The sequence below is a fragment of the Phoca vitulina genome, unplaced genomic scaffold, assembly GCF_004348235.1.
Source record: "Phoca vitulina isolate PV1807 unplaced genomic scaffold, GSC_HSeal_1.0 scaffold25, whole genome shotgun sequence".
Lineage (NCBI taxonomy): Eukaryota > Metazoa > Chordata > Mammalia > Carnivora > Phocidae > Phoca > Phoca vitulina.
This window is the reverse complement of record NW_022589728.1, coordinates 21,767,684-21,783,426: the sequence shown is the minus strand read 5'-3', so window position 1 is coordinate 21,783,426 and position 15,743 is coordinate 21,767,684. Positions and strand designations below refer to the sequence as shown.

Genomic DNA, 15,743 nt, shown 5'->3' with positions numbered 1-15,743 from the left:
ATGGTCTTCCTGTAGTTCAAAAATAGATTGAAGCTTTAGACATATTTTGTATTTTGCTATGATTATTGTACATTATTTTTTTTTTCAGCAATTGGGAGCAGTAGCTTCAGCCCAAGACCAACTCACCAGTTCTCCCCACCACAGATTTATCCTTCCAAGTAAGATGTATTTTCTCTTAATAAATGACTTTTCTTAGTAGCCTTTTACCTTATTTCAAGTCATGTTTTGTGCCTACGTGTTACGTCTTAATTTAAACTAAAGTGCATTTCCTAGAGACTTCAGTGTGTTTACACAAATTTATTTTGAGCGTCACCTAGAAGAGGTACTGAAGTATTTCAGTACTTTGTATAGTTAGATTAGAAAGTTATACTTTAAAAGACAGTCTTTAACTGCAATTTGTGATATGGTTGTTAATCGGTTACCTTGCATGTTTCCATCTAATGCATGGGCTTTCTATTTTCTGTCATTTCTGACAAATAGCAGACCATACCCACATATTCTCCCTACCCCTTCCTCACAAACTATGGCTGCATATGGGCAAACACAGTTTACCACAGGAATGCAACAAGCTACAGCGTACGCCACATACCCACAGCCGGGACAGCCATACGGAATTTCCTCTTATGGTGAGTAATCCTGTTACCTCAGTAGTGGGATCAGATGGGCAGTCCTGTGTGTGTGCACGTTTCACAGGAGTGGTACCTAAAGACTGTCACCTTGGGCCACTTTATTATTATTTTTTTTAATATTTATTTATTTGGCAGAGAGAGACACAGCGAGAGAGGGAACACAAGCACGGGGAGTGGGAGAGGGAGAAGCAGGCTTCCCGCTGAGCGGGGAGCCCGATGCGGGGCTCGATCCCAGGACCCTGGGATCATGACCTGAGCCGAAGGCAGACGCCTAACGACTGAGCCACCCAGGCGCCCCACCTTGGGCCACTTTAGAAAGTGTTTACCACCTTCTGTATCTAAGTTCTTCATACGCTTGTTTTTAAATGAGCCCTGTAAGAAGTGGTGGCTACTTATCTTGAGATCAGCAGTGGCAAATAGATCGCATGGTTTATATGCCCTCTTGCTCTCATTTTTTTCCATTTATAGCTCAACTTTTAATTTGTCACTTGAGCACTTGGTTCTGGAATCCAAAGTATTCTGGTGCATATTTGTGATAAAACTTTGGTGAATGGAGTCTTTGGGGGTAAAGATTCATTTCCTATTTATCAGATGCCTACCTATGATTAGGGAAGTACAAACAGAATTCAACAAGCCCTTGCTCTGAACTTGACGGTGGTGGTACTTTCAAATTTCAGCAGGATCAGCCATTAGGAAAAGTGATCTATATATCACAGCTTGGGCTGCACTTTAAAGAGGCAAAGCAGGAAACATTGAAAGCTCATATCCTTATTTGTTCCTTCCCACCTGGAGATTATCTTTATCTCGGTGTAATTTAACTCAATTGTTAAAGGGTCAATACCTGTAAGTTAAAAATAAATCCAGCAAAACCCCAAAGTTTAATTTTAAGAAATCTTAGAATTTCAAGATACCTTTTCTTCAATTGAGTTGCAATTATAATTTTAAGCAAATTGCACTTTGAATAGAAAGAATATGAATTAACACTCCCTTAAAAAAAATAAAATCAAGTGATCAAGAAAAAGTACATGAGAGTTTGGGGGAAAGGAGTGGTAGAATAAGTAATTCTGTGTTTATAGCAGTATATTGAAAGAAGCATTTAAACATTTCATTAATAATCGAGAACTAAATTACTTTATTCCTTTTTATTCTCTAGCTCTACCCCAAACCAAATCAACTATATATAAATTTCTTAGAAAATATATGTAAATTAAAATGTAAATAATATATGATTTCACCCTTTATAGTTTCATTGCAAAACTTTCCAGAACCAAATGTTATCTAGCTAGGTATTTTTAAGCCAGGTTTTAGAAACAGCCATAAAATGGACTTCTAGAATTCTCTTTCATTTCCGTAACTTGTACTCAAGATTTTTGAAAATAATATTAGATGTAGATCAAATTTATCTGCAATTTACTTCTAAACAATTCTTGTGCTGAAAGAGAGAAAAGGATGTCTGATTTGAATTGCATACCTTCAACTCTATAATGTGAGTTGAGGGGGTTCCCAATTTATATTCTCAAAATGGATTGGTAAGCTGATTATTTGAAGTGTAAATATATCTTCCGGCCCGAACAATACTAAACGGTAGCCTTACCAGTGCTGCCCCAGGAAGCTGCCATTCAAGTCACTGCCTCGGCTGCCACGCACACACTCCTCTCTTGTTCTTTCTTCTCCCCATGGAGTCATGGTAGGGCCTTTGCCCCTTTCTTGCCTGCCATCTAGGACAGTTCCAGTTCTGAACCATTAGTGGATGTCCCTATTGTCTGCAGTAATTGTTCCAGTAGAGGAAGATGAGCAGAGGTTCTGAGATTCCAATCACAACTAGTAGAGTGAGAATGGGCATTTTAATGTGATAGGTCAGGAGATGGTAAGAGCGTGGCACTTTGGTGAAGGGCTTTGGCCTCAGGGCCGTCTGTGCTTATAAATCTCCTGAGAATGATTCTGAGTCCTCATTATTTTCCCCAATCTCTTTCTTCTCTTCCTGGGCCTTGAGTACAGAGAGATGCTCCCAGTGCTTCTGGCCAGGAATTCTAGTTTTCTTGGGCCAATGCATTGAAAAATAGGACCACCTTCTCCCCTCTGCTTGCTTGTGAAGGAAGAACACATACATTAGGGTTTTTAACGGCTGATAGTCAAGGTCCAGATGGTCTAAGAAGACTCTCTCCAAAGATTTGTGCCCCCTGACTTTTTATTTAGACCCTGTAAGAAAAGCTAGGCAAATCTTTTCATGGTGTGAACAATAGATGGTGTGAACAATAGATCAGTGGGAAAGAAGAACTCGTCCTGTCTCTGGATCTGCATGGAGCTTAGAGATAAGATGAGTTCATAAGCTTATGGGTGGAAGCCCTCGAAAAAGGTGCAGATGAGGGTGTTTTCTGCCTCTTCTTGCTCTTCCTTATCTGTTTTTAGCACAAAGATTGGACCTCCAGGCTAATACCAGAGGTGGTACAAGCAAAGACTGGAAGCAGATTAATAGTCTCAAATGGAGAGAGAGGAGGGGAAATCCCTGTTGGTGACAAGGAAAGGAAGGGAGTTTCTAGAGCCATCAAACCACCTGCTTTAGGCAGGTATTTTTCCAGGGAGCATTTATAAGTATGGGTTATTCATTGGTTTGGGATTGCCTGTACAGGGAAAAAGATCACATTAAAAAAAAAAAAAAATGTTAAGGTTATGTTAAGACTTAAATGTTAAGGTCATTATGAGGTTATTTAGAGATACTCCAGGAATTATTGTAGGCTCTCTCGGCCAAGAGTCAGATTCTTCCACTGCCTTAGGAAAGTTACCTAACTTCATTCTACTGATGAAATTCCCCTAAAATGGAAATAAACAGTGAGACTACTGTGATCCCAAAGATATCATTTATCTTAAGTGCAAAGTAAAATTATTCAAACATGTGAATTCGCTTGGCAGAAATTTTTCTCTCTTCCTTCTGTGGAAATTAAGGACAGTTGTGAACTTTCATGACTGTCTTTAATTATAATCCAGTGCCGAGCCCTACACAACATTCCTGCCAAACCCAAGTCCTGCAATTTGGATGTCAGCCTGGCGCTTCGGGAAGTAGTTGGGGGCCATAAACACATTATTTTTATATTATCATGATGAGAAAGAAAGTGTACTTTAGGCTACGCTTAATAAAATTGGGATAAATACTTGAAACTACAAGGGACAAAAAGGGAACTACTGGTCAGCTTCACTTGTTTATAAAACAAGTGCTGCTCTACATGATTCAGTTCTTTAATATTCTCCTTTCTTTGTGCTTACTTTCCGATAGGATCTGGGTGTTTGGGAGAAGGTTTTCCCCTGGGTTGCTTATTTCTGTGCCCAATATTGCTTCCTCTGACTTCAGAATGAGTCGTGTGCTAACATCAGTTTTGGACAGAAAGAGTAAGGAAAAAACAGGAGAAAAATGCTGTGAGGCTAGAGACTAATCTCTTTCTGGAAAAGAGAATTTTGACACTGATCAACATAGTGACTTTTAGAATAATCTAGTTAAAGTTTAATTATGGCCATCTCTTGACTATAAAGGAGATGCTCTTTTAACCTCTTAGAAAACAAGACTACATTTAGAAATGATAGGAGTTAAAGTTTATAGAAAATGTAAATGAGAAAAACAGGAAAGGACAATGTGAATAGTCGCTCAAATCTGTAATACTCCTGTTTTGTTTTGGTTTTTTTTTAATTGAAGTTCTAGTTTAGGGTATTCCACTCTAGGCTTGTATACCCTTGATTACTGAGATGGTATTGGGAAGCTTTGTGACTGAAGCGTTGTGGGGGTGTTTTTGTGTATTGACCAGCTTTGGAGATGGACAGATAGATAAGCTATCACTAACTGATTTAGGTGCATTGTGGGCAGGCATCAAGACTGAAGGCGGATTGTCACAGTCTCAGTCACCGGGACAGACGGGATTTCTCAGCTACGGCCCAAGCTTCGGTACCCCTCAGCCCGGACAGGCACCGTACAGCTACCAGATGCAAGGTCTGTATGCATGCTCTTGTCAGTAATCATGCTGGAGTCTGATAGTGACTTTCTGGAGTAGAACCCAGTGTTCGGTGTAAGTAGCAGATGGGGGTGGAAAAAGGACTGGCCTTAGAGGCAAGATAGCCTGGTTCTGGTTTGGCTCTTCACTTATTCTCTGGGCCTCAATTTCCATATTTATGAGATCAAGGGGTTAGGCTGAATCCTCTCTGAAGCTCTTTTCAAAAAGCTCTAAAATTCTCCGTGAAGTTGAAGTTTTCTGCTTTTTCCTCTGTCCATTAAAAAAGGAATGACCAACCCACAGTGAATGACATGAGAGGCTGGAGAGCGAGACATGCTCAAACCGCAGGCACTTGGGGTGGCCAGGCAACCTTCTGGAAAAGGCTTTTGTCTTCATCGTCATTATCGTAGCTCTACAAGTAGGGTGTGTGATAGGCGTTAACTAAATGACCTACCAGTGTCCAAGAGATCAAATTGACAACACTCCATGCATCTTCGAGATACTGCTTCTAAGAACCCGTTCCTGGGCTCTGATTTTGAAACTGTAGACAAATCAATAATGTAAATGCAAGTCAGATGGAAGAAGAGCTGAAAGTTGAACATTGTCAATACTGTTTTCAGGAATACACAGGCATAAGTGTGATTAGCAGATCATTATCAGGCAAATGTGCCTGTAAAATACCTGAAAGTGGGTCTCCTAATTCAAGTATTCTCCTAATAGCTTGTTTTTACTACAAATCCCTTCAATCACATTCGACCTCTTACTAGCGCCAGTAGTTGAATTAAATCCTTATCACTACTTTTTGACTGAAGGCATTCTTTTTGTATTTTTATCTTTTTAATATCTTTTATTCTTCCTTACATTAAAATAGTTGTTTATTGCAGGTAAATTAGAAAATAAAGAGAATCAAAAATAAAGATCTCATATATTTATTATTACTTTGATATATGTTCTAGATAGGCAGTATGGGACCATATTGTATAATATAGTATTGCAACCTGTTATTTTCAGTAACAATAGATTGTAAATACATGGTAAACATCTTTTCACATCAATAAATTCTATTCTACAGCATCATTTTAATGACTGTGTGGTTTCATAGGTATATCTTATTTAACTAATCTCCCTTTTATTAGACATCTAGAGCAATACCATGAATATTTTACGTGCATTCTTAATTATTTCCTTTGAATGAATTTGTGTGAATTGCTAAGTAATCTGTTTTAAACTCTTCTAAGGATTTGTTATATATTTACACAAGGAAGGGCTACATATTAGCATGTACACATTGGATAATACCTTTTTAAAAAGTGTCATTTTAGTTGGTACGAGATTTTATTGTTTTCATATACATTTTTTAATTGACGATAAATCTTTTCATGGCAGTGTTCATCTTTGTCTTATTTCTTTTATTAAGATTCTTAAACTTCTGTAATATTTTATAGATAAATTTCCAGCTTATCATTTTTAAGTGTTTTTTTTTTTTTCTCTTCAGTAAACTAAAATTTTATGGGACCAGATGCATTAATCTTTTCATATTTCGTTTTGCCTTAGGTATAAAAATACCTGAATTATAGGGGCATTGGGGTGGCTCAATTGGTTAGGCGTCCAGCTCTTGATTTTGGCTTGGGTCATGATCTCAGGGTGGTGAGATCGAGCCCCGCATCTCGCTGTGTGCTAGGCATGGAGCCTGCTTAAGACTCTCTCTCTTGCCCTCTGCCCCTCCCCCCATCCCTCTCTTGCACTCTCTCTCAAAGAAAACCTGAATTATAAAGTTTGGATATATGTGGTGGCTATAAAATAAAAACCATCTTACAACAGATAGTATGTATTATTAGGAGGATGTTACTGTATGCCTGATTCCAGAACTTTAAAGCTGCCTGAGGAAAGAATTACGTTTCTGCATGTGCTGAGTATCAGCTGAGTAAAGGAATAAAAAGGAAAAGTGACGAAAGGGCTTTATTAATGAATTTAATAGTCCTAAGCCCTACTAATGAAACAAATTGTAAGACAAACAAGGTCTGTTTGCTGGTAGAACTTTCATTTGTGAAGGGCAGAGTCTCCTGAGAGCTGTGAGAGAAATACATAGGGCACCGTGGTAGGTCCTGTTCTCTACTGAGCATCCGGGTCTCCTTGAGGAGAAGGTCCTTGGGTCCTGAAGATGAGAAGGAAACCAGTGAAGCACCTGAGAATGAGAGCTACCTCAGTGTGTGTGGTTCCTGGGCCCAAGCCCATCTGCAGCCTCTTGGCTACCTGTCCATAATGAGTGAAGTACAGAAATTTCAAGTTAAGTGTTTAGAAACTTATATAGTAGGTCAATAGTAAATCTCATGTTGGTTAAATCAAATAATAATTTTAAGAAATGGGACTTATACTCTCTCTTTTTTCATCTCCTTCTTTTGTAACACATTACTATTTTATTTTGCTAAATGGTCAGTCCTGAAGGGATTAGGGGGAAAAACTGGTCTTGTATCTCAGAGAGTTTGAGAAATAATGCACTTGAAAGTTATTTTTATTCTTTCCTCTCAGATTGAAAGCTTACGCGGCAGAAACAGTCCCTAAGGGGACTAACCAGCTATCAGAGTATAAGCATAGTGTTAGAATAGAGAGAAGTATGGAAATGGAGGAGGAGAAAAGACAGTTAGTTTGGGGAAGGAAAAACTGTATTTTAAAAAAGAAATAAGGACACATGCAGCACGAAATATAGCATTGCTTCTCTACCCATAGGTATCATTGCATCTGGGCATATTGGATATTGCATTAAAACTTTTTTGTGTTTTGTGCAGCCTTTGGTTGGATGGCCTTTCCAGTGGGATTTCAGAATCCATTTTCCATGCCTGAGATATTATTTTATATGGGTATTTCTATAATGGCACTTGACTCAATTTTAGATTATTAGATATAAAATGACTTCCACAGATCAAGCCAGATAATTATATGCTATTAACTTGAAACATGCTAGTGTGATGATGGATAATGATATATTTTATAAACTCCTTATGGCCAGATTTGGATAAATAAATTCTGATTAATATGTATTTCATAAATATCAAATGCATTATGAAAAATGCTTCACTATTATTAAATGATTTTGTATAGCCAGTTGTGGGAGTCTATTGGCCTTTTAGTATCTTCTCAATATATCTTGTTTTAATATAAAAATTTCTATAATGTCTTAAATTATTTTCAAAATTCTCCCAATTCTTTTATCCTTAATGAATAACAGTGATTTTTGCTTATGTCAATCTCATCTTAGAGCTATTAAAATTTCTTAGAACCCCGGATGAAGCTATATGTATTTTAGTGGTTTTGGGAGTGTTTTACCTAGCTTTTTTTTCCCCCCAAGATCTTCTCACCTTTAAAATGCAAGGTACAATAATTAGTTATTCAGAGATTTAGCTACTAGAGTTTCATAACAGTAGAAGAAATATTCTAGTAACCCAGATGACTCAAATTGAAATGTGGTATGTGTGCTTACTGTGTTATGCTGATTTAAAGAAAATTTGCGGCGATCCTCTCTTTGATTCTGTCCAGCATAGTAGAGCTAGATGAACAGCCCAGTGAACTCTTGCTCTCTGGTTAACAGTGTAGGTTCTAGAGTCAGACTGCCTGTTGCACAGCCCTGCTGTTGCCGTCTGTGGGCCTTCAGCCCAGCCCTTGACTTCTCCACACCCACATTTCCTCACCTCTCAGGTGGGGATATTGTCTACTCCCATAGTGGCAGGGTGAGACGTAATTGAGATCTGACTCTGACCAACATAGTAGGGATTGCAGTGACTGTTTTCATTGTCACTGCTCTCATTGTGGTGGTGATGTGGTTACTATTGTTTATTATTGTTATTATTATTGTCCAGCTTTTTCAAATAGTTCCAAATTAGGAAGAATTACCTAAATGCTCCCCTTCCCCAGGAGGAAGCAAACAGAATATATAAATTTAATATAGACATAGTATACTAAAAATATGTATATGTGCATATATACACATACATATATATATCCAACAAAGAGAACTCCAAGACCCCAGTAAACAAATAAGCATAGCAAAAAAAAAAAAAAAAAAAAAAATCCAGATCTAACTAATGTCCTGCAAAAAGAAAAATCACTATCAACAAAAGTCAGGCTGTTTGTACAAGAGACAAAAACTGGGGGGAGAGACTGGAAGAAACAGGAACATTGAAGAAGAAACCCGGAAGAGAGAAGAAGCTGTGTTGGCAAGAGTGGTGACAGACATTGGAAAGTGAAAGCAGTGGGACGCACAGAAGATCTGCTGACAAAGATAGGAGTTCAGATCTGCAGAGGTGGGAGAGAAGGAGGCATCAACCAAGTGCTTATGCCTCAGTAATCCCTCTGTCATCTCTCTATTTGGAGCAAGAAGAATGAGTAGAAAAAGAAGAGGCAGCAGCAATAAACAGCGAATTTTTTATTCAGAAATCAAGATTAAGGGGGCACCTGGGTGGCTCAGTGGGTTAAGTGTCTGCCTTCAGCTCAGGTCATGATCCCAAGGTCTTGGGATCGAGCCCTGCATCGGGCTCCCTGCTCAGTGGGGAGCCTGGTTTTCCCTCTCGCTCTGCCTGCCGCTCCCCCTGCTTGTGCTCTCTCTCTATCTCTCTGTCAAATAAATAAAATCTTAAAAAAAAAAAAAAGGCAAGATTAGGGAAGATGATAAGACCATGACAAACTATGCTACCCAGAGATGGAAAACTCTAGTGCCCATACACCAAAATAGCAGTTAACATTTATTCAGCAATGATTAATGCCAACAACTATTCTAATTATTTTACACTTGTCTCAATCCTTCTGAAAACCCCGAACAATGACTTTAAAGGATAAAAATCTGAAAATGCCAAAGGATGCATCAAAATGGAGAATGGTTTAGAACTGTCAGACCCTCCTCTGTTGTAATCCATCTAAATTATAGCACCAGTAGGGGAGCCTCTTAGAGAAAACCACAAAAAAAACAAAATGTAGTTGCTTATAGTATATATATTCCGAAGGACAGACTTACTCTTTAAGTAACTGAGTGAGACATTGCATTACACAACTAGGTATATAAATGGTCAAAAATACTAGCTCCAGAAAAAAAATTGTTCAGATAATTCTTTTTTTTTTTTTTTTTTTTTTAATATTTGTCAGAGAGAGAGAGAGACAGAGCACAAGCGGGGGGTGGGGGGGGGGTGTGGAGAGGCAGGCTCCCTGCTAAGCAAGGAGCCCGATGCGGGACTCAATCCAAGGACCCTGGGATCATGACCTGAGCCGAAGGCAGACGCTTAACTGACTGAGCCACCCAGGCACCCCTAGATAATTCATTTCTGAGCACTGTTTGTACTTTAACACTTTAATGGTACTTAAGGAACAGGTTTATTTGGTAATATGTGGGTATGTGCCACTCCAAGCCTTGTGAACTAGGTCATATTTGCTGCCCATATTTGGTCCAGGTGATCTTTCTGGATCCTTCCAGCTTCAGCATTCAGCACTTCTGTCATGGTAGGCTTCCATGGATCCTGCACATACCAGATTTTAAGCCAAACAAGGATTGAATTTTTGTTTTATATGCACCGATACTAATAGCCCATGCAGTAAAACCTCATGGATTGGGAAATCTGGTTGCCTTCACTTTTGCTGCGAGATCGCTAGAAAATTCTATTTCTCTTTTCTATATCTCTTTTCTACCTCCAGTGAAAGATTAGAAACTTAAGTTTAACTGAGGAAAACAAAATGTTTCTGTTTGTAGACAACTGTAGGGTTCACCCTGAGGAAGCGAAATCCTTGCTTTTAGTTTGATACCTTCCTGCTCCCAGGATTAGCCTCAGTGTTTCTGGAAGACGCTTTGGAATGGTGTGAGGAGGTTTTCCATCACACACCGTTGACAGACTCTGTGTAAATGAGTTAGCTGAATGGGTGCGTATGGATGGACATAGGGTGCCTGGAGACTTTGGGTCAGTGATGCCGGTGGTGTAGGGAATGTTCTCAGTGCTGCTGGCCAGTCAGAGGGCACGGATAGGGTGAGGCGGGGATGTTGTGTGTGCATGTGTGTGTTGGGGGGTGGGGTGTGAGTATGTATAAGTAAGTATGTGTCCATGTAAACGTCCTCCGAGGGGAAAATGCTTCACCTTTGGCTTACTGACCAGTTTCACAGAATATCTGCCCAGTTGGTCATAAACTAGATTTATTCACCTTTTATGTATAAGAAGCAACTGACCTGAAATCAAACTGTTATATTTTTTTCAATGCACGTCCCAGAGTTATTGCTGGCAAACCCCTTCCTTTACCCCTGCATTCCATACGGTATAGGCTCATAGTTCTATCTACCACAGAAAAGAAGAGCTGTGTTCATAATTTTGAGGGTGAGTCACATACAGAAAATGACAGTTTGTTGGGCAGTTTATTTAAGGTATGGAAGTGTAAACCCTTTCATACACAAAAAAACTAAAATCAGATTGGGTCAATTAACTGAAGCTCAGCTTTGAGGAAAACCTGGCGTTCCATAATAACTTAGTCCTGTTGATTCTAGATGGTTACAAGTAGTGATCATCTTTACTCCTATTTTCATCTCTGGTATCAGTTATAGAATATGCAAATGTCTGTTAAATGTGGAGAGGTCAATGCCACAAAGAAGGTTAGAGATTAAGATTCGTAAGGACCGTAGCTTGCTTCATTTGGAGAAGTGAATTTGGAATTTAGCATAATAAAGATCTTGGTTAGTTTATGATCATGGTTTGTCCAAAGCAATCTTCCCTTGTGCTCATGCTCATCAGAGGAGCTGGTTGGGGACATCATGGAATGGGGGTGGGGGTATACAGTGCTGCTCTGAGTGTTTTATTGCCCCTGAATAGTAGTTGTGGTGAGGAGCATTCCTATCATTCTGCACCAGGAAGGTGTCAGGATTGGTCATGATAGATAGGAGGGGCTACACAGATATTCCCGAAAACCAGAGGGCTCTGGAAACTTCACTTTGTTTATTTTCCTTAGGCTTTATTGCTCTCGGTTAGAGAAGAAAATAACACAAAATCTGACGCCCTCTTTGTATATTATGTTGTTCATTCTGTTAAAGAGATCGGGGTTCAAACCAGTGAAGGAGACAAAGGGAGAGCAGGGGTTTATTAAAAGGTACGTGGCAGGCTGCACAACTCTGCAGCCTTCCACGCTGCCCTTATCTGGGGCTCATTATCCAGTGGAAATGATCTAATAATAACCTAATGAGGGAAACCATCCTTATTTCCTTTGTTCTGCCCGTCCAGGGCTTTTCAAACATATAGCTGAAGTGTTTCCATGTACGAGTCCTTTAGAAACTCAGAATTGCTTAGCAAAATGTACTTTGAAAGTTTTTCATTATCCATAGAAATGGTATTTTTCAAGAGGAAAAATAGCAGACTCCAAACTGCATGGTTTTAAGAAACCTTTTTCAGAATCTGCTATGATAAAGCATTTGAGATTTGTACTTTCTGACATGAAGTGACACGATACAGTTAGAATTGCAGAATCGCTCTTGCAGCTAGCCCTGATGTTCAGAATTTCCCCTTAATTTCTTTGCCAGTCTATTCATATTGATATTTTAGTTCATGGCCTTTTTGCATTCTAGGACTTTTTTATGCTTGAGCTGATTTTTTAAAGTAATATTCCATTTCAGCTCTTTTGGCATTTTATGTTATTTCAACCAAGGGGTATTAAAATTGTACCAAATTTTGTAGAAATCCAGCTGTCACAATAAGTAATCAGTGATCAGTACCAAATTTGTTTTTTATAGGAATTGTTAAAGTATATAGAACTAGATCAAGAAAGGTAAATGTAAAGACTTTACGGTTTTTATTACCTAAGTTAAAAATGCTCTTTGGAATATAAAAACTATTACCGGGATAAAAAGGAAAGCTTGGTTACTGAAAAGCCTTCTTGTAAGAAAGGGGGAAAACTTTGGTTTTAAATAACCCATCTGGCCTTCAGAGGCCTGTCCCCGGGGAGTTATGCTAACTTCTGCCACATAGATCGCGCCCGATGATGGACATAGCCCATGGCAAAGAGGCCAGGGAAGGAAAGCAAATGGACTTCTGTGAAAATACACGAGGGACAAATAGCATCCTGCTTGCCGAGTAAGTGCTAGGAAACACTCTCAAACATGGGAAGTACAGACAGGCCCCAGCAGGTTCCAGCATTCTTAGGTTGGCTGGGATTCTGGTTTTTAATGTGAGTCCTTGTTCTCTGTGAAGTAGACCTTTGACCTACACGTTACCCTTGTCTTTTCCTAAGTGTTTTGAAGTTACAGCTGGGCAGTATTCTCCAGGTTAAAGCACCTACGAAACTTTGATTTGATATTTTAAATTATGGAGTTTATCAATATAAACTACATTCTTAATATGCTAACGTTGTAGGGGTTTATTAATCAAGGTTCTGAGAGGTTGGCTTATTTTTAAACTACAGTTGCTTAGCACCTACAGAACAGGGTGGCCCACACAGGGCCTTCTAGCAAGACTGTTTCTTGTTTGTTACGGTTGACAAGACCACCACCCCTTCTCTGTAGGAACCCCTGACAGTGACAAGAGGAAAGCAAAGTCTTTGTGATCCGCCGTCTGTGGGCAACTTTTATATAATTTGCTTTTAAAATTACTTGCTAGCCTACAAGAGAGTTATAAGGAAGAAGTCTTTTAGAAATGAGATGGTTTGATTGCAAATGTATTCATTAAATTTTTCAGGGGCCTTTGTCTCTAGTGTCTGCAATGTTTGTGTAACCAAAAATTAAGACCACTTTCCAGAATATATAATTCACTTTCAATGTCACTGAATCAGAAAATCGGAACAGTGGGTTTGGCGTGGTAGAGTGGAAAACAGTGACCTGGAAGTGGAGACAGTGGTCATTCCCTAACAGAGTCCTTGTGCAAGAGAGAAAGCAGCATCCTCCCAGCTCCTTGGAAAAGGAGAAGGATCCCTGCCTCAGCTGCCTTAGGAACTGATGGTGGAAATAACCCGAAACAATGGGGGTGGAAATACCAAAATATAAATGGACTGTAAAAACATAGAATCTTATTGCATTCTGAATATGAAGTTTCTCAAATGCAAGCAAGACTCTTAATTTCATTAATATACCCACAGTATGCCAATATCTGAGTTCACAGTAGCCTCTTAGGAGGCCCCTATCTGTGCGGTGAGGTCGGTGTTCTGTTAGGATACCCATGTGGTTTGTATATGGATGTGACATCCTTGTACCATCTCTGGGATCCAATGGTACTAAATATCTAAAACCAGTGAGATTTTATGAGCTTAAAATCCATGATGCTTATTAATCAATTTAAAATCTTACTTGATCATTTAAAAAAAAAAAAAAAAACAGGGTACCTGGGTGGCTTAGTTGGTTAAGCGGCTGCTTTTGGTTCAGGTCATAATCCTGGGGTCCTGGGATTGAGCCCCATATCGGGCTCCCTGCTCAGCGGGGGGTTTGCTTCTCCCTCTACCTCCTCTCCCCCAACTCATGCTCTCTCTCGTGTTCTCTCTCAAATAAAATTTTAAAATAAATTTTAAACATCTTATTTAAAACTCTGATAGATTTTCTTTTTGGAGATTTAGAAATATTTTAAATCCTTCCAGAAGGGTGCTTATTCAAGCCTGCACTTAATTTTCTTTAATTTAAATCTAAAGTAGTGCCTGTAATCTAGTGTTTAAAGATAAGCGTTTATACACCATCTAGTTTAAAAAAAAAAACAAAAAACAGTAAAGTGTGTGTTCTCTAGATAAAATCTGAGAAATAAGCTGTTATTAATTTGTTTTTCCTTTCCCTCTTTTTTTTTCACTGCTGAACAAATAAGGAAGTTGAGACATGTTTTTCTCTTGTAATGTCTATTGACTTTCAAGTTGTCCTTCCAAACTGCCCATAGTTACCACCACCATCACCAAAAAAAAAAAAAGAAGTTATTAAAAGTCTTCCTCCTTACCTGATTCTTTAGGACAGGTATATTATTACCAGACCCTTTTGTCACTTACCACACTGGACTAAAATTCTTAAGCACCAGTTCTGTCTCTCACATGAGCCTAGATGAAACCCTTCAAAGGCATGAATCAGCCATGGCTTATCCATGTCCACGTGAGGCAGGCAGGATAAATACATCACAGGAATCTAAGGAACATAGGATGGAAGCAAGACTAGTGAAGAGGCATATTCCATGGCTTCCGTTAGAAAGCTGGGATTCCCAGAAAGTGAAATCTGTGCAGAGAGGAATAGTCAGGGAAAGTTTATTGGAAAGTTAGGACTTGAACCAGGCCTTGAAGGATGAGAAATGAGGACTGTTAGAAGGAAGCAGGAATGAGTCTGATGTGTTTCCAGGATCCCAGGGATCCCATCCTGAATTAATATAGCAGGCTGTGGATGAGGGAGCCTAGGCAACATCCATCCCAAACTCTCCTCCCCAAACCCCATGTCCCTTCCCCAGGCCCAGTTATATGCACGTACATGTCTTTGCACATATGACAGCTTCCCCCCCCCTTTAACATTTCCTGTGCCGCAATATGCTCTCATATTGGCATGTTCAACCGTCAGATTCTTGGGTTTTTCGGTTAAAGAATGCCATGTCTTTTCCTGAACTGTTAATCTTTTCTTAAGTGATCAAGAAACTTCTCTCACCTACCTTTCGTCTCTCCCCCTACTTTTGTAAGAACCTTTCAGTCTCTGATCTTCTTTGGGCAGTTATCCCTCACTGCATGCGAGGAACATACTACTTGTGCTTTTTGGGTTTTTTGTTTTGTTTTGTTTTTTTGTTTTGTATTTGTTTTGGGTTTTTTTTTGGTGCAGTTGTATTTTCCTTCCCAAACTAACCAGGTGTTTTCATTCACTTGATCAGCTTTGTCTCTTAGAGGTGTTCTGAAAGGAAAATTTTTTTCAGTGTTCTTTTCCCCTCCCCACCAAAAAAAGAAGTATTGCTATGATTTTTCACAACAGTAAACTATTTAAATAAGATTTTTGTCTTAACAACTGGGTAGGAAGCTTCCTCCACTGCCACCACGCTTGGAGCATAACTTAATTCCAAACTATACCAAGAATAATACCATGCATTATTGGAGCTTCGCTTGAACCCATCCCTGCCAAACTCCACAATTAAGAAATAATGAGTTCTAAGTGGGAATCCTTTCTACTTTGGCGAATTTTTGTAACATTCCG

The 15,743-nt window shown here is 39.1% G+C and overlaps 1 protein-coding gene across 2 annotated transcripts in view; it reads left to right on the top strand.

Moving 5' to 3' along the window:
- Positions 1-15,743, top strand: part of EYA1 (EYA transcriptional coactivator and phosphatase 1) — a 165,411-nt gene that overhangs the window by 40,851 nt on the left and 108,817 nt on the right. The window contains exons 5-7 of one of the 2 annotated variants that reach the window (XM_032421973.1): positions 89-158; positions 481-626; positions 4,483-4,605. In XM_032421973.1, coding sequence (XP_032277864.1) covers positions 89-158; positions 481-626; positions 4,483-4,605 — 339 coding nt within the window. Of the gene's footprint in view, positions 1-88; positions 159-375; positions 627-4,467; positions 4,606-15,743 lie in introns of those variants that run through there. The other variant, XM_032421971.1, reaches the window with a different exon arrangement.